This window comes from Pithys albifrons, chromosome 6, assembly GCF_047495875.1.
Source record: "Pithys albifrons albifrons isolate INPA30051 chromosome 6, PitAlb_v1, whole genome shotgun sequence".
Taxonomy (NCBI): Eukaryota; Metazoa; Chordata; class Aves; order Passeriformes; family Thamnophilidae; genus Pithys; species Pithys albifrons.
The window spans coordinates 23,118,338-23,135,561 of NC_092463.1; the positions used below are offsets into that span (position 1 = coordinate 23,118,338).

A 17,224-nucleotide genomic window follows, 5' to 3' on the forward strand; every position below is an offset into this window, starting at 1 on the left:
ATAAAAAGTGTGGTTTGGGAGGGAGGAGGGATGCAAAAAAAAAAAGCAGTCTGCTCAAAATCTAGAGAAAGACTCCCAAAATGATGTTTGCTCCCTTCCGTGGGACTTGGTGGTGGACACTTCATCTTTGGGACCATTTGTTCCACCTCCAGATGGGCTGGGTCCCTGCTGCCCCTGCTCCTTGCTGTGGCCCCTGAGGGCCTCCAGGCTACCCTTCTGTTACCTTCAGGCACCACCTTTGGTATTCTGAGCCTGCCCTACCAATGGAGTGAGTGCTGACAGAAGACTGGCAGGAAAGGCACATAACTGCCTCCGGGCTGCACCCCAAGGTAAGGATGGGGCCAACGGCTGAGCCACTTCTGACAAGATACAGCAAGGTGCTCTCCTGCTCCTGTGACTGCTGTTTCTGCCCACTTGCTGGGGTTTATTTTTGTGGGGGCCATGGTGAGCAGGTGAGTCTGGAGCTGGGGAGGTATCCAAGCAGTCTCCTTGCCACTGAAGCCTCTGCAGGACATCCCCAGGCAGGGTCAAAACCAGTAAAAATATGGGGAAAGGTGATGGAGTACTTTTGCTGGCTTCACTGGCAAGGGTTTCCCCTATACTGGTGCCAGGAAAGACGCGTTGGGCTGACAACACCAGGCAGCAGCTGGGTGAAGTCATTTTATTCAAGGCACGGTCATAGCAATAAATCACAAGAAGGTACAGACCTCTGGCACATTCCTACAGTGGGGCAGCCAAGGGCAATCAGACCAGAAGCCTGAGCTCCTGAGGACCCAGTGCCACTTGCAGGCACTTGCTTCCACCCTCAGAGAGGCCACCAGCATCCCCCTGCCCTGTTAGGGCTGCCCCTGGAGCAGGCAGTGAGGGCAGTGGCTGAGCTGTGGGCAGCCACAGGGGCACCTGGGCAGGAAGCTATGAACCCCCCAGGATGCTTTTTGGGACTGGGAGGGAGTGGCTGAGCTCAAGACTCACCTGAGGAAACAGCTTGGTGGCTGGTGTGCTGCAGCCACTGCCCTAGCATGCAGGAGTGTGGGTGGAATGGGGGCCATGGGGCTGCCAGCTGGCTGGGCTGAGACCCACCAGCCCCACAGGAATGTCCCAGGGCCCACCTGAGTCCAAATGGGACCCACAGCTCACTGCTGGGCTGCCTTTTAACCTCCTTCTTTGCCCAGAAGTGGCACACTGTGCCTCCCCTCCCAGTGATACCACTAATGCTGAGCAGTGCCATTGCTGAGCACAGTAGCACTCACCATGCTGGCAGCCCTGGTGCCAGCACAGCTGCATTGTCCTCCCTTCCCTCTCTGCAACGCCCTGGGATGTTGGCAACTCTAGTTGCTCTGAAGCTAGCAGAAGAATCAAGGACAGGAAAACCAGCCCTGAGGCCTAAGCAGGGCTGAGTGAGGAGTCAGCATGCCCAGGTGGGCTATGGTGGGAAAGGGGCTGAGCAGGCTGAGGATAAGCTCTTGTCCCCTGGGGCCACCACAGCTACTCTGGATGAGCACATTTACGGTAACTACAGCAGAACTCACACTTGAGAGGCAGTGCAGCTGCTGGCAGAGCATCCCACAGGTGTGGCTTGCAGGTGAGAGCAGGCAGGATGTGGTGGACCAGGAAGTCCAGGTCCTGCCAGCCTTCACCCTGCCTTTCCATTGCAACAGGACAGAGCCATGCTGGGTGTCATGGGCAGTCCCAGCAAGAGCATGAGCACAAGGTGGAATGCTGCCAGAGGAGAGGAGTGACAAGGAGCTGCCCTTGCAGCCATTAAACACACTTGTCCCTTGACCTCCCCCTTCTCCCCAAGAGCCCAAGTGCATAGACGTAGTGCAGTGGGATGGAGGGATGGGGTAGAAGGTTGATGAAGAGACGGGCTTGCATTTGAAGCCCGCCTTGGGGCAGGGCCACTGGTGCTCAGCCAGATGTAGGAATTGCCCCCGGCACTCACCTCCTCCACTAAAGCACGCATATGTCAGCAGTCCCTGCTTTAATGAGCAAAGTGGAGACAGGCAGCAGGCTGGATGGCCAATAGCGAGGGAAGGGAGGGGGATGGCTGCCCGAGCAGTGGGTGGGGTGGGATGCAAGGGTGGCTGTCCCCTGCCACTGAGGACCTGAAGGACAGTGTGGTGGCGGGCACATTCGTCTGTGCTGTCTGGGCTGCTTCCTCCTCACAGAGGGGCAAGGGCCTTCCTTCTGCCCCCAAAAGAATGGCCTCTGAGAGAGACCCTCTCCCTATTTTGCTGCACCCTCTCTTCCCCACCACAGGCTGGAAGAGGCAGGTGGGGACAGAGGGACACTAGGGGGCTCAGCCAGTCCAGGCAGTGGGAAGGACCAGCAGAGCCTCCTGCCACCTTTCCCGCAATAGGGTCTCCTCCATTAGTCCTGTCACCCCCTGTCCCATCAGAGACATGGACTCCACCACTGCTGGGAAGGCTCCTTCCTGCCCCATGGCACGTCCTCCACTCTCAGCACGGTTGGGCTGGCAGCATGGATGTTCACTGGTAGCGAGCCTGGCTCTCCATCACAGGGCTGCTCCTGTACTCGCCCTCCACTGTCTCCAGCTCTGTCTCAAAGCTCTGCAGCCCCCTATCCTCTCCATCCTCTGCTGGCTCCAGGTGGTTCCCCATGGTGCCATAGGACTGGTGTGCCGGAGAGGCCGCTGGGGTCAGGCTCAGCTCAGGCTCCTGTAGGACAGTGGCCACAAAGAGCTGCCCCAGGGGGCAGTGGTGCATCAGAACCTAGAGGAGCAAGGGCAGGAGCTGCAGAAGGGTAGAGAGCAGTACTCACATTGGAGTTAGGGGTGGAGGAAACGCTGCTCCGCTCCACATCACTGAAGGCGCCCTCAGATTGGTCAGACATCTGAGGAGAGGGAGGCCAGGAGGAAATGATGGTTTGGGAGTCCCAGCTTTGGCTGGGGACAGCCAGGCGCCACCTGCCTCCCCATGGCAAGTGCACCCCAGAGATGCAAGAAGGGGATGCAGTGGGGTGAAAGAACAGAGTGGGCGACTGCTCACCTGGTAGCTGGAGGGTTTCCGCGGCTGCAGCTTCTTCAGGCAGAGGCCAAAGAAGGAGAAGATGATGCAGGAGAGGAGGACCACAAAGGTGAAGAGGGTGACAGGCCGGGTGGGACCTAGAGCACAGAGACACTGGGGCAGCGTATAAGCCTCCAAGAACCTGCTGCATGTCTAGCTGAGCCCCAGCTGATGCTGGCTTTGCATCTTACAAGCTCTCAACCCCCTTCCAAAAACACTAGGTAATATCTCCCTCAGATGGCAGGTGTCCACACCACCTTCCCCCTTCTCACCCTCCATGCCATGCCTAACTCAGGGGTGACACCTGTGGCTCTCCATCATCCCCGAACATGACCCTCAGTGGTGACAGGGCACAGCCTCAAGCTCTCCCTACCGAGGCGTAGGACGGAGAAGAAGAGTAGCCAGAACATGCAGAGGATGGGGGCCACCACGACCTGGCTGATGGCGGCGACGTGGAGACGCTGGTTCAGCTTGGTGGGGATGTACACGTAGTAAATGTTGTACCGGTCAACCATGTGCTTGAGCAGCATGTACAGCAACCCTGGTGGGACAAGAGGGACCATCTGGGAGAAGGGCATGGGGACAGCAAGACAGGCTCTGGGGACGGTGCCCGAGGGTGCCCTTCTGTACCATGCAGGAAGCTTGCACTGCCACGCCCCTGATGGTGGTTGGGACAGGCTGTTCTTGGCACAGCTTGGGACCATGGACATGGGATCATACTCACCAAAGGGGACGATGATCGGGCAGGTGATGCTGTAGGTCATGACAACAGAGAAGATACAGCAGGTCCAGGCATACTCTAGTCCAAACTGGAACTGGTAGGCTTGACTCTGCAACATGACCAATAGTATCATTAGTGCCTCTGCAAATGCTGCACTTGCCTTCACTCCCTGTCCTGCAGGATTGCCTTATTCCCATTACGCCCCAAGAGGAATCCTGAAAAAGTCCTCACACACTTCTCCACAGGACCATGACAGCCTGAGTTTCCATCAAATGCATTCTTGCTGTGCTGGGGGTTGTGTAAGCTCAGAGGTGACAAGAACCACATACCCGCTTGACATGGAGCCGTTCAGGCTCAGACTTGGCAAAGCAGAGGCGGGCAGTGTAGACGAGCAGGCCCGGGATGCGCAGCAGTTCCATAGCCGTTCCAATCAGGCTGGAGGTGACCACGTAGTTGACAAAGAAAGCGCCGTTGTCTGGGAGGAAAACACACCTACCCCAGGGACAGAGTGTGAGAAGATGCTTGAGCAGGCTGCCGGGAGAGCTGCTGGGGGGCTAACAGGTGCTCCCGCTCGCCTGGGAAGTTTGGGAGCTTCCTGCTACTCACTGGAACTTGATTTCGGCCTCGTCCAGGAAGTGGGTGTCGAAGAGCCAGCGGAAAAACAGGTCCAGGCTGGAGGGAAGAGAAGAGGAGCAGCTCAGAAAGTAGGGGAGCTGGGGAGCAACCTAGATGACACCCAGCGGGCATGTGCTTTCCCCTGCCCTGAGTAGGCAAGACCCTCCAGATCCTACACTGCCAGAGCAGTCCCTTTTGCCATACAAGACAACTGTGGAGTGGGTGCTTGCCTCCTGGATGGCCAGGATTGCTGTAGCTGGGGCTATGCAGATACTTGACCAGGTGCTTTCAGGGTCTGCTGAAGGGCTGGCCCCAAGCAGCAACTGACCACCATCAGCAACCTTGGGTGAGCTGTGGCAGCCTGGCAAGCTGCTCCACTCCAGTTCTTCACAGGGAAGCTCTGTCTATGACCATTTGTGAGCAGCTCAGCACTGCTAAAAAGTGTTTTCCTCTGCAGAGATTGCTGTGTTCCAGTGGCCATGTGACAATAGCCCTTTGGGGCTGGCTTGCAGGGGTGAGAGGCCTGGGTGTGGCCCTAGCAGCTGGGGAGGAGGGAGAACCGCATGGCAGGGTGGTACGCACCTGCTCAGACCCAGCGAGGGCAGGATGATAACCATGAACACGAGGAAGAAGAAGCACTTGTGCATGGTGATTTGATTTTCACTTGACCTGCAGAGAGGGGAGACAAGAAAAAGAACGTTGCACTTTTCTGAGGAAAAGCAGTGAGGTGTAGTGAGGGGCTGGGTCTCGCTCTTCACCTAAGGAGCTACTCACAGCCCCAGAAAGCCAAGTACATTTGATCTGTGCATCTACTGGGCCTTGCAAAGCATCCCTCAGGCCATGGTGTGTCACCATGAGAATCACCAAGAGCAAAAGCTCTTGTATTACCAGCCTCTCATGTCCTTCATCCTTGCCCTCTCCTACCATCCCTGCTAGTGTAGACACCCAGCAAGTGGCACATTGGTGTCTAGAATGGGTTTAGGAGTCCCCATTTTCCCCAAGGAAAGGAAGGGAGGTATTGGCAAAGTTCCAGACCAGGCACACGGGTTGGGGCTGATGAAGGGTCAAGACAGAAGAGAGGACATTATAGGAGCTGGGTAGTTTCCTCTACTAGGAGACTTTCAGCATCCTGTACCCATCTCTCTGCCTTGGAAGGCTGGGAGCATGCCTGGGATGTGTCACACAAGTCAGGACCTTGGCTCTGCTGCTGTCAGTCCACTATCAATCCATCCCTTTCACAAACTTCTTCAGACCCATCTTAAAACCACCTGCCTTTGACAGCAGCCTGGAAGCATTCAGGACTATGGGAAGGAAATGGCTCCTTTGGATATAAACTTGGGTCTCTTTCCATGGTGACTAACACCCACAGGGCTCTGAGGGGGTCTGCTGCTCCACGGCCTGCCTCCCTGCAGGTTGGGTCCCCCTTCCACTGAGATTCCTCCCATCTCTGGCAGCCCTGGGGGACTGTGGAGGCCCGCCCTGTTACCTTGTCCAGTGAGACTCGAAGAATGCTGAGTAGTAGACAAGGAAGGGCAGGAAGACGGAGAAAGCCCAGAGCAGCAGCGTGGGGAAGAACTGGGTGATGATGGGGTTCTGCAGGAGGAGAGATGCCAGACACCCCCTCAGAGGCTCACCAGAGCACAGCCATGCTGGAGATAGCTCTGTGGGCCTCTTGGCACAGGATGGTGTGTGCAGCAGGCAGGGGCATCCCCTCCCTAAGCAGGGGCATTTGTTTCAGCAGATAAGAGCTTGAGGCCAGCTAAAGGCACCACAGCCAGGCTCTGAGCCCCAATGCCCACCTAAAAGCTCACAGATCAATAAGCAAGAAGGAGATGTGCTGTTGGCAGCTCTTAACATCTCCTGGAGCTCTTCCCAGACCTTTCCTTGTGCATGGACAGCAACCTGCCTGCCTTCATGGACAACAGCACCAAAGCTCAAGATTGCACAGGTGCCTCAGTCTTCTGCCACTGGAAACACAACAATAAGGGGATGTATGGCAACCAGAGGCATGACCCCTCCTTGTCTCTCATCAACACCCATTCCAGTGATGGCTCATCTTCTTGGGCCAGTGTAGAGTTCGTATCCTCCCCCTGTCATGGACAAGCCTGGAAATGGTGATCCATTAGGAACATTGGCATGGGATCCCAGGGACTACCTTGAGGCTCTCCACAGGGTGTGTGACATTGAACATGTCCATAGTGTTGACAATGATGGCTGGTGTGGTGAGGAAGAAGAGAAGGACGAACAGGCAGATATTAAGAAGGATGAATCGCACCCACCAGGATGTTCCACGGACTGATAAGTTCTCCCTGTGAGAGGAAAACAGGAGCTGGACATGATGTAGAGGAAAAGTCTTGTGTCCTGGGCCTCCCAGCATAGCTTCATGAAGCTCTGCCTCCTGCTATCTCCACCAACCATTCTGGCAGACATTGTTCTCAGCTCACCCTCTTCCCCTCCTAATGCTGCTGTGCTGTCACATGCAGAGCCCCCTGGACCAGAGAAGAGCCACAGAGGAGGTCCATACCATCAGGAGGCTTTGCAGTCAGGCTGGAGGAATCAGAGCCTGGCAACCACCCCAAACCTCAGCTGGCTGAGGTCTGCCACCCTTGGGGTTATCATCCCAGTCACCCCTGCTGACTTTATCTATGGGAACAGGAGGGATTATCAGCCCCTGCCACCTTGTGGAAGTGTCCTATAGATAAGGACACAGGTTCCCTGCAGTTTTATGGGCTCCTTATAGCTATGGGCATGGGTTCCCCTCTGTTTGCTCACCCCTTCTTCCTCCCCCTCTCCTGCCATGAGGGCTCACCAGATGATATCACTGGGTGCAGGGGCATAGCGAACGCCCCAGTGGTGTGACTTGACCACGGTGGTAACAGAGGATTGCTGGGGGTGCTTCCGGCAGTGGATGTGGCTGTAGTCCTTCAAAATCCTGCAGAAACAGGGAGCCAGGGGTCAGGTCTCACTTCTTCTGAGACCCTTCCTGCAACCCCAATAGGGCAGCCACCTTCAGAGATAGCAGAGGCATAGGGGAGACAGACCCACTGCCTGGCTTTGGCTGGAAAAGCTGGCAAGGTGTCCCAGTTCCCCAGCAGTGGTGGCCACCGGGCTGTGGGATATCCCTGTGCCTGTTGCATGAGGGACACTCACACAGCTGTCATCCGCTCATCCTGGAAGGTGACAAAGGCCATGTCCAGCCGCTTGAGCATGATACGGTTGCGCTCAGCATTGAACTCATCCGTGAGCTTCTCCTCCAGCTCCCCGTAGTACTGCTCAGCATCCACCTGCAGGAGCAGCCAGAGCTCTGCTGCACTCGCTGGGCTGTGGCACCAGCAAGCTGCTATGCTCTGCCTTGCCCCTGGTGCAGGTGTGCTGCCTGCAGCCCTGCCAGCAACCCCCTACCTGCTCAAAACCACAGAAGTGGCAGCAGAAGATGCGGGCGCAGGGGTGGGTTTTGATCATGATCTTCCCCTCCTTCTGCGCCTTGGTGGTGAAGTAAAGCCGACCCTTCATTGCCTTGCGCCTGCCACGAAGCCAAAAGGGGTGAAGATCATTTGGGGAGTGGCAGACATACAAACAGAAACATAGACTGGATCCCTTGACACGGTGGGCAGGAATTTTACACTCACCCAGAGAGGCAATGTGGATGTGCACTCACTCACCTCTCTGCATCCAGCTTCATCAGCTTGCGCACATCAAAGCAGAACTGGACATTGGTGACAGTGCAGCTGGGATAAGCCTCACTGAAAGCACAGGAACAGGGTGGCACCAGGAGCTGGGGACAGGGTCATCTCCTGCCACCTGCTGCCACTCACCCAGTGAGGCTGTGGCACACCACTACTCACTGGAAATGCTTGATGATAAGGGAAGGGTCTGTGATCTCCCTGGGGATGTGGGTAACCATCAGTGTCCGGGCGACCTGGGGGAGGAGAAGGGGCAGAGGAGGTGGGTGCACAGGGGATCTGTGGGACACATCACTGACACTGTGCTCACACAGCAGCAAGTTGGGGCACCAACTGCCACCACAGAGGCTCGTCAGCACAGTCCTCCTCAGTGCCCAGTTCCAAACCCTGGGGGTGTCCAGGCAGCTGGACACAGCAGAGCTTCAGTCTCAAGAGGCAAGACAGCAAGAGAGAGGGATGTGCTCCCAGGCTGTTAGACTTTCTTCAGGAGCTAGCAAAAACCAGCCATATCTTTCCCTGCCTGCCCAGTCCCACGTTGTTTCTGAAGCTCTCCCTACCTACTGGCACCAGCACTTGTGCAATGCAAAAAGTTGTCCATTAGCACTGAACAAGGCAGGGCTGGAGGATGGGTGGTTGCTCACCTTCTCATTCTCTCTGTATTCCAGGTGGACAGAGTGGTGAGCCATGCAAAGAATGGTGAGGATGAAATAGATGAGGGCAAAGATGCTGTGCAGCCACAGGAGACGGTCTCTGGAAGAGGGGAAGAGGGAATCAGAGTGCTCTGGTGAGCACATGGCATGGGGACCAGCCTAGCATTCAAGTACCTGACCCATGGCCACCCCGTCCACCCAGTGGGACCTCCCTGTGCCAGCTGTGAGACCCCCACCCAAGGAACTAGAGGGGCAGCACCCAGGCTGTAGGCTGAGATACTACAGAAATGAGGCTATGCAGCACCCCCTGAGAGCACTTCTGCCAGCAGCAGGGTACAATGAGTAGTGCCAGTGTGTTGGCTGCCAAGGCTGTGCTCATACATGGTACAGAGAGACACAGGTGCTAATGTGAGTGGCAAGCTGCTCACATGGGCCTCTCCCTCTCCCCACCACAGGGCTGTGGTGAGTGCTGTGCCTGGGTGCTCCCAGCAGTGCCCATCACAGCAGCAGCACACACAGCCCCTCTGCATGTGGGAGCACCTACTGCGTTGGGATGTTGGCGATGGTTGTCCGCCCGAAGTGGGTAGGACTGTGTCCTGCAGAGGAAGAGAAGCAGAAGGTTAAGGGAACCAAGTGTAGTGTGCACATCCATGTTTGTAGTTGGTGGCTCTGGTCTTTGCTCCCTTGTTTTCCATCTCCCAGGTCCCTGCCAAATACTCAATGCCCCAAACTTTCCTGTCTCTTGTGTTCCTCTGTCCCACAGCTGATGGTGGGTTCCTGCTTGCTTGGGGGCTTCTGACAGAGGTGTTTTTCTGCCTTTTATCCCAAAGGCACAGTGCTTCCCACAAGACCAGGAAGCTTGCACACTTGTGAATCATCCTGTAACTAGGGAAGCACCTACCCAGGAGGTCCCCTGAAAAGTTGACGGGCAGGATGACAGCCACGGAGAGCACACAGACCAGCATCAGCAGGACCAGAAGGTGCCGCTGGAAGGAGAGGTAGGTGGTGGCATCGATCCCACACTTGCTCTGAATCTCCTCATCCCTGGGGAAAGGCAGGTGAGGGTGAGCACTGCTGGTTCCACCCAACCACCTCCCATCACGGGGACACTGGCTGCTCCAGGCTCCCACAACCCATACCAATTCTGCATCCTGCCTGTGACACAAAGGATTTGGGCACAGAAGGAATGAGGGACACGAGTAGCCCTTTGGCTGCCATCCCACTAAGAACTAGTTCCTACCAGAAGAGGTTGAACCCCTTTTCTTTGGGATAGGATCTAGGGGCCAGGGAAATGCAGAGGTGAGCCCTCTGCTCTCTCTTCAGGGTGGATGTTTTAAGAGGGCTCTCCTCTGCCGCTGGTCCCAGCAGCTCCAGATGATGAGCCACCACCTGTGGGCACCAGCTCCCCAAGGGTGGGCAGCAGTGGGGCATGGCCATAATGCCAAGGACACACACTTACTTCATCTGGTAGATAGAAATGAGCCAGGAGCAGAATCCCTAGAAGGGAAAAGAGTCAGAATGAGATATGGGCAACCACCCCCACCTCCCTGGTGAGAAGCTGGGGCACACCATATGCTGGGGACACAGAGAAGTGGTGAAGTGCCTATGGCTGGGGGGCTGAGCAAATGGAGGCAGTACCCAAGGCAGCTCAGCAATGCTCAGCCCACTGGCAAGGACAGCTGCCTTGGGAGGAGCAGGAAAAACACGCCCCAAAAAGAGATGGTGGCAAGCTGAGCACAACCTCTCTTCCAGGTGGTGAGAGCCCTGAGGACCATGCAACCTGGTGATAAAAGAATTCCTGTGAGTAGGAGCTGGGGGTCTGCTGGGACAGAAGTGTAGAGGGACAGGGAACTCTCCCTGCAAACATCACCCAAGAGGTCATGGTTGTCAGGTGCAGCAGAAGGATTTGCCTAAGAAGCTGAGGTCAAGCATGAACCTATCTCAGGGGTGACTTCTCGGACCTCAGTTTCCTCTGAATGTTAAGAAGCATCCCTGTAACAGGCTCCTGGCTCCCAGCAGCTCCCTCCTCTGCCCCTTTCCTGACAGTCCCTAACATGCAATGCACTTTTTTGACCACTACCAAGCGCTGAGCCAGCACTGCCATAGAGTGATACACGACAACCTAAGTTCCTGTGTAATAGCTTATTTCCCATCACTGTGTATGCAATATTGGGGGTTTTTCTCCCCTACACATTATTTTGTATTGTACTAACACCAGAGTCTGTACAAGTTCAAGGTGCCTCTGCAGTCCTCCTGGTCATGCCCATACCAAATGCACTCAGCCATCTGGCCTCTTCACCACTTTTTGGAGGATTTGTAGAATCATAGAACTGCAAGGTTGGAAAAGACCCCTAAAATCATTTAACCATTGACAGAGCACCGCCAAGTCCACCACTAAACCATGTGCCTAAGTGCTACATCTACACATCCTTTAAATACCTCTAGGGATGGTGATTCCACCACATCACTGGGCGGTCTGCTCCAATGCCTGATCACCCTTTCAATGAAGTACTTTTTCCTAATATTCAATCTTAACATGCTCTGGTCAAACTTGAAGCCATTTAGTTCTGTCTCTCATTACCTTGGAGAAGAGATGGATTCCCACCTGTTGGGGTGACTACTCACTGGATCAGATTGTCCAGAGAGGTTGTGGAGGCTCCCTCAAGAACTGTCTGGATATAATCCTGCTTGAGCAGGGAGGTTGGACCAGATGACCCACTTCGGTCCCCTCCAACCTTATCCATTCTGTTCTCTACAAATTCCTCCACAAAACAGCTCTTTCCCCCCTCTTGGTGTATTTTATATCTGACCTGGCAGAGTTGACATTTCCCTCATTTGTGAACAGTTTGACTTGTTAAAGGATGTCTTCTTACTTCTAATAATCTCCCTTAATCTACTCTTTAGCATGATGGCTTTCCCTGTGGTCTTTCTCACTTATTTTTTGATGAGCAATAAATGTTTTCCTGGAGCATCTAGTAAAGAGGCTTTAAAGAGGCCTCCAGCCTCCTGCAAGGATTTTGCTTCTTTTGCTTCTTTCCTGCCTAGTTTTCTTTAATGTCATGTCATTTTTTTCACAGTCACACCAGTGACTGATTTTTGAGCTTTTGCTGTCAAAAGAGAAATAGAAAGAGGCAGCAAAATGTGTCCATCTGTGTTTGTTTCCCTCAAAGCCGGTGTGTGCCTGGTGTGATGGAGAGAAACAAAAGATTACTTTAAAGCCCCTGCAGTCAGCCATGCTGGCAGAGGAGGAAGTGTGGTGAAGGAGACTGTCCTGGTGGGTGAGAATGATCCCTGCAGGCATGCAGCAAGGCTCTGGCCATGTATCCAACTAGGCCCTGCAGCTGCAGGGACAGCCATGCAGCTGGGAGATTCCTGCCCCCTGAACAGCCAGTCAAGATAGATGCCTCAAAAAAAAATCCAGGACAAACAAAACCTTCAAGCTTCCAGGAATTCCCCACTGCTAAAGTGTGTTGAGCAAGAAACCCTGCACTGGAGGGTTTAATTTCTCCCATTTGACTTCTGGCTTGGTTTCTAATAAAGAACAGGACAGGCTGGGCCAGGACAAACCCAGCCCAAGCTCCCACTGCTACAGCCACTGGCACTCACCACATCCTTGTTGTCGGCATCCAAGGGGCTGCTTTCTGACGGGGACTTCTCCTTCTCACTCTGCTCTCCATAGAAAAGCGACGTCAGACTTTGCAGTGAGGGGAGAAGGGGAGGAGGGGTAAGGCAGAAGAGATGCAAGAGACAGGAGAGGATAAGCACCCTTGGAGAAGTCTTTCCTAGGAGAGCAGCCCAGGAAATTACTCCCCTGTTTCATGCATCCTGCACTGGGACTGGACCAGTGACTACAGCTGGACTTGGGACAGAGGGGTTGCATCTTGCTGCCTCCATGCTGACAAGTCTCCACAGCTTCTCTGTGGCCCTGACTCATGATGGGATGGCTCACAAAGAACTAGCCTTAACTCCAGTACAAGGCCTTCTGAATCAGATATTTTCTATTCCACTGTTTTTAGATGTCTCAAATGGTTTTACAGTAAAAAGAAATGTAATCAGAGATTGCATTTTAAGTCTTGATTGCCCTTTGATCTCCCTGGTGAAGGGAAACATCCCCTGTCCATTGCCAGACTCAGCTCCATAGTCCGAGGCCCAGAAGAGCTGAGAAGGGAGGAGAGGGCCTTTAACACAGTTTGCTCTTGGGGCTGCCCAGCCTTACAGAGACCTTCCTGTGTGCACCTGCCTGTACAAAGAAAGATACTTTGCTGCCCAGAGTGAGCCAGGCTCTGGCAGGCAGACAGTTGCCCACCTGGAAGTCTGGTCTGGGCTCTACTTTTACCAAACACTGATAATTTTTGTGGGATTCTGCACCTAGCCCAAATGACAGGCCAGGAAAATTGCCTAGGTACATGAGGAAGAGTGCTATTGATGTGTCTCCCCCTCTGCCCTCTCCAGCAGCCAGTCCTGCTCATCCCAAGAGTGGTAGGAGAAGAGGCAGCGGCTTGCTCCCCACTCAGAAGCAGCTTTTGGGCCTCTGTTCTTTCTAGGGCAGTGCCCTCAATGGCACAGAGAGCACCGTCACCAAATGCTACTGGCAAGAGGAAATGAAAGCTGGCCAAGGCTTTCCCTCTCTGTGCAGCAGATGGTGCCCATGTCTCCACGGGCAGCCAGGCTGTTCCCAGTGGGGAGGAGGGATAGGACCACCAGCTGAACTCTGTGTGCCATCCCACAGTGCTGACCTTCTTTCAGCCCTCTTGAAGAGAATGGAGGCATCACCTACATTGGTTTTGCACCTTCCTCACCTATCATTGTCCATCAGCAGTGCCAGGCGCCCATAGTCCCAAGCCGCTTTCCGAAGACAGGAGAAAACCAGAAGGAGAAGCTGAAAGAATAAGAAAGAGGAGAAGTGAAGGGTTTTGCTTCAGGGTCTCACCCTGTGGGACCTTCTCGCATCTCTCCTTTCTGCCTTCTCACTCATGAGCTCAAGCTCGTGCAAAACTCTTGCCTCAGGCTGAACTGTTCCTGATCCATGATCTCATCACTGCTGTCCAAGTGCCCCTGCTGCCTAACACAATATGGGCAAAGCCCTTGGTCCCCTGCACTCACCCCCATGCCCCCAGTCAGCCAGGTGCACCAGTGCACAGGCTGCACTTGTGTGTGGCTGTCAGCGCACCCAGGGGCTGCAGTGCCTGTGGAGGTATCACCCTCCTGGCCTGCTCACCATCCAGAGGATGAAGTTGATGGCGAGCACGGTGGGCACTCCTCCAAACGGCAGCCCTTCCAGGACGGTGCTGCGGGAGCGGGCGCTGAAGCACTGCTCCTCTGTGCTGTTTGCTGGGGCGTCCAAGAAGAGGAGCACATCCAGGTATGGTGAAGTGGGGCTGGCACCACCAGGTGCTGGCTCCACTGAGTACGTGCTCTCCATCGGTGCTGGCGTGGGGTCTCACCCTGCAACACAAAGGCAGGGGTGTGGATGCAGAAGCCTTTGCTTGAAAAGGGGCCATGGCTCTTCCAGGTCTCCACCATCAAATTCTGAGGCATTCACCAAGGGTAGGGCAGGGAGAGGACTGGCTGGTGATCTTGGAGCTTCTCAGTCCCAGTCTGTCCCAGGGAGAGGCTGTGGACATAGGGCAGGGGGTGTTGCTGAAGAAGTCTCACAGCTACTTCCTGCCCTTTCCCCACCCCATGAAACCCCATGCTATTTGGTTGTCTTTGTCATACCTGAGACAGGTCTCTCACCACCTCTGCCTCTCAGTCCTGGAATCCGGGCTGAGTCATGGCCACCCTGGTGTGGTCAGCAGGCAGGAGCAGCTGAAGCATTTGCTTGAATTTCTGAGAAAAAGAGCAATGATGATGTCAGCAACTAGGCTGCTGGGGCTGCAGTTGCTTCTCTCTCTCCAGCCAGATATCTACTGCCTATGGATTATCCCTAAGCCCAGCATCACAACTGATGTGACTCAGGAGTCATGGAACCTCCCTTTCATCTTTCCACTTGAGCAGAATTGCTCCTTTCAAGATACCTTAATGTCTTCAGAAGAATTAGGTTCTTAAAACTCTAAATGCCAGGCTTCCCTCCACATTTTGCAGGATCTGATACTACAGGCTACAGTTCTCACTAGCAGAAGACACTTAAAGGACATTAATGGCCAAGGGTGTGGTGTGTTAACAAAACCTTTCCTACTACCATGATTTAGGTAGGAGAGGATCCTCTCCAAACCTGCAGTGCCCGAGACCCCAGGAATGAGCACCCTACAGCAGCCAACGTGGCTTTTACTCGTAGGGATGCCACTGACCTGCATGCCAGGACACTGCTGAATGGCATTACACTCACCAGAAGGACGAGAGGAGAGGGAAGCAGCATAGCAAACACTAACAAACATGGGATGGGGACAAAGGGGACAGAGTGTCTTGTCCTCATGTGTCTGTCATGCCTCTTTGCCTCGGAGTCCCCCTTGGCACCTTTAGCCAGCTGCTTCTAGTGCCTGGAGAGCTGTGTGGCCTTCAGAAGAGGACAGACACATCGGTGGTGAGACCAGCCACAGGCTTTGGAGGCCATGAGCTGGCAAATACAATTTTGAAGTTGGCCTGGTCCAGATCAAGGGCTTTTAGAGGATGACCTCCAAGGGGGCCCTTCCAATTACAATTAATCTACATCCCTGCTCTCAGGAACTTGTGCTCCTGATAAAAATATCTTTTGGCCTGCCTGAAGTTTATAAGGAACTATATAAGTGCTTTGCTTTGCAGACATGCTGGGCACAGTATAATGTGGCCAACATATTTTGACCAGTGCAAAGGCCACCTGAAAACTCGGAATGGTTTACTAGCATGTATTCCAGTGAGCTTTGCATTCAAGCCACTGGGCATTAATTCCTTTCCTTCCTTTTTATCTATATTCCAGCCACAATGTAACTCTGCTGCAGCCCCTGCAGTCACCTGGACACAGGTGATCCCTGCTGGAAGATGCTCAAAGCCCACAAGGACAAGACTAAACAATGGAGGAAGGTGCAAACAAAGACAGCTGGCACCTCCGGGGATCTGGAGATGCAAAGTGTTTATAGCAGTTTTTTCCACCAAGACCAAACAGGACCAACTCTTTTTCAACACCAAGGGAAACCTGATTGAGAGGTCCTGCATATACAGGACACACACAGCACACACAAAATGTCTTGGCTTAGAAAGGGGATCTTCCTGAGCTCTACACAGATTTGCTTTTATTGAGAAACATTTACTTCTGTTGTGTCAGTGTGACAGATGGGAGACTACAGTACCATGTGATTCTATACACACTGCTGTAACCTCAGGCTCTCTCTCTTAAACCATGCAGTTTGTTGCTTGACAAGATTAGTCCTGTCCTAAAACTCCTGAAAAGCCCAGACATCCACACCCCACAGCTGAGCAGAGCAGGCAGGACAAGAGTGCCAAGGCAGGAGCTCTCACAGGTGATATGCCTGACAGACTGACTCTCTTTGACCTCTTCATCCAGGGAAAGAAAAAGCTGAGGAAGAAGGAGGTTTTCAAATACAAGAATTGAGAAAAAAAAGGCTCTGACAGCCTGGATACAGGGAATTCCAAAGGGATTCTCAACCCAAGCTCTCAAGAGGGTTGAAGAATTTAAGAACTGCTCTTGGTGCCTGCAGTTTCCAAATTAAACACAAAAAAAAGATGGTGACTTGCTATTTTCTTCAATACTGAAGCATAAATTCTATCCCAAAGAAAAATATCCACTGGATGTCTAAGAGTGGCTGGGATGACTGGACCAAGGCTTGAGCCCAGAAGAGCCTGAGGCTCACCCCACTCCAGGATTAGGTTGGCATCTGGCTCTCTTCAGTCCCTCTCTGCATACGGTGCAGTGTTACCTGAGGCTTGGCTTCAGTGTTTGATACAGATCTGTCCATGCTGTCTACAGCATCTTCAGTTCTCCTTGGAGGTCTCTGGCCACATACACATTGATCTGACCAGTCCATGGCATCTGGAGACATCTCAGCCCAAGCTGGGACAGCTGACCATTAGTGTGACTCTCAAAAAAACTGCCAGGTCACCAGAGATATGCTGATATTTCTCCAAAGGGCATCCCAGTAGACTTGGGGTTGAAGTACCATCACTGCACCCAGGTGTGAAGTGATGGATGGGCTGGCAAAGCCTCAGTCATGGCCTGCCTCCCAGTCAAAGCTCGGAGTCCTATTCTTCAAGGGCCAGCATGGACCCATCAGGGTAACAAACCCTGACAAGGGATCCCCAAGAGCAGACCTTTGGGAAATGAGTTGGTTACTCTGGCAAGTTGCAGCTGCTTGCCCTGGCTCATCTGCCTCCTGTTTGCCATCAGGCAGCCACCTGGGCCACCAGGACTTCTGGCCAAGGTCTGCTCTTTGTGACAGAAATGCTCTCAATCTGTTCCCTGCAATGTGCATGTCTCCCTCCCTCTCTCCTCTTCTCATGTAAGCAGCAGAGCCATTGCCATCTGGCATTTTCAGCTGCTAAATAATTCACTGCCTTTTTGTTAACAAGGAGAGTGTATCTTTGACTGAGGGAGCT

At 53.8% G+C, this 17,224-nt stretch overlaps 1 protein-coding gene across 7 annotated transcripts in view; it reads right to left on the reverse strand.

The window, feature by feature from the left end:
* Window positions 1-647: 647 nt before the first annotated feature.
* TMEM63C (transmembrane protein 63C) overlaps window positions 648-17,224 on the reverse strand; it is a 32,702-nt gene continuing 16,125 nt past the window's right edge. For 5 of the 7 annotated variants that reach the window (XM_071557774.1, XM_071557770.1, XM_071557773.1 and 2 more), the window contains 23 exons: window positions 14,414-14,524; window positions 13,914-14,140; window positions 13,495-13,574; window positions 12,302-12,389; window positions 10,155-10,192; window positions 9,597-9,739; window positions 9,240-9,291; window positions 8,687-8,795; window positions 8,208-8,281; window positions 8,025-8,105; window positions 7,765-7,885; window positions 7,513-7,646; window positions 7,172-7,294; window positions 6,518-6,671; window positions 5,849-5,955; window positions 4,945-5,031; window positions 4,354-4,419; window positions 4,077-4,239; window positions 3,751-3,856; window positions 3,400-3,567; window positions 3,009-3,124; window positions 2,782-2,853; window positions 648-2,702 (listed from right to left, as the gene is read on the reverse strand). In XM_071557774.1, coding sequence (XP_071413875.1) covers window positions 2,490-2,702; window positions 2,782-2,853; window positions 3,009-3,124; window positions 3,400-3,567; window positions 3,751-3,856; window positions 4,077-4,239; window positions 4,354-4,419; window positions 4,945-5,031; window positions 5,849-5,955; window positions 6,518-6,671; window positions 7,172-7,294; window positions 7,513-7,646; window positions 7,765-7,885; window positions 8,025-8,105; window positions 8,208-8,281; window positions 8,687-8,795; window positions 9,240-9,291; window positions 9,597-9,739; window positions 10,155-10,192; window positions 12,302-12,389; window positions 13,495-13,574; window positions 13,914-14,117 — 2,499 coding nt within the window. In that variant the 5' untranslated portion in view covers window positions 14,118-14,140; window positions 14,414-14,524 and the 3' untranslated portion in view covers window positions 648-2,489. Of the gene's footprint in view, window positions 2,703-2,781; window positions 2,854-3,008; window positions 3,125-3,399; window positions 3,568-3,750; window positions 3,857-4,076; window positions 4,240-4,353; window positions 4,420-4,944; window positions 5,032-5,848; window positions 5,956-6,517; window positions 6,672-7,171; window positions 7,295-7,512; window positions 7,647-7,764; window positions 7,886-8,024; window positions 8,106-8,207; window positions 8,282-8,686; window positions 8,796-9,239; window positions 9,292-9,596; window positions 9,740-10,154; window positions 10,193-12,301; window positions 12,390-13,494; window positions 13,575-13,913; window positions 14,141-14,237; window positions 14,336-14,413; window positions 14,525-17,224 lie in introns of all 7 variants that reach the window. The other 2 variants (XM_071557775.1, XM_071557776.1) reach the window with 2 other exon arrangements.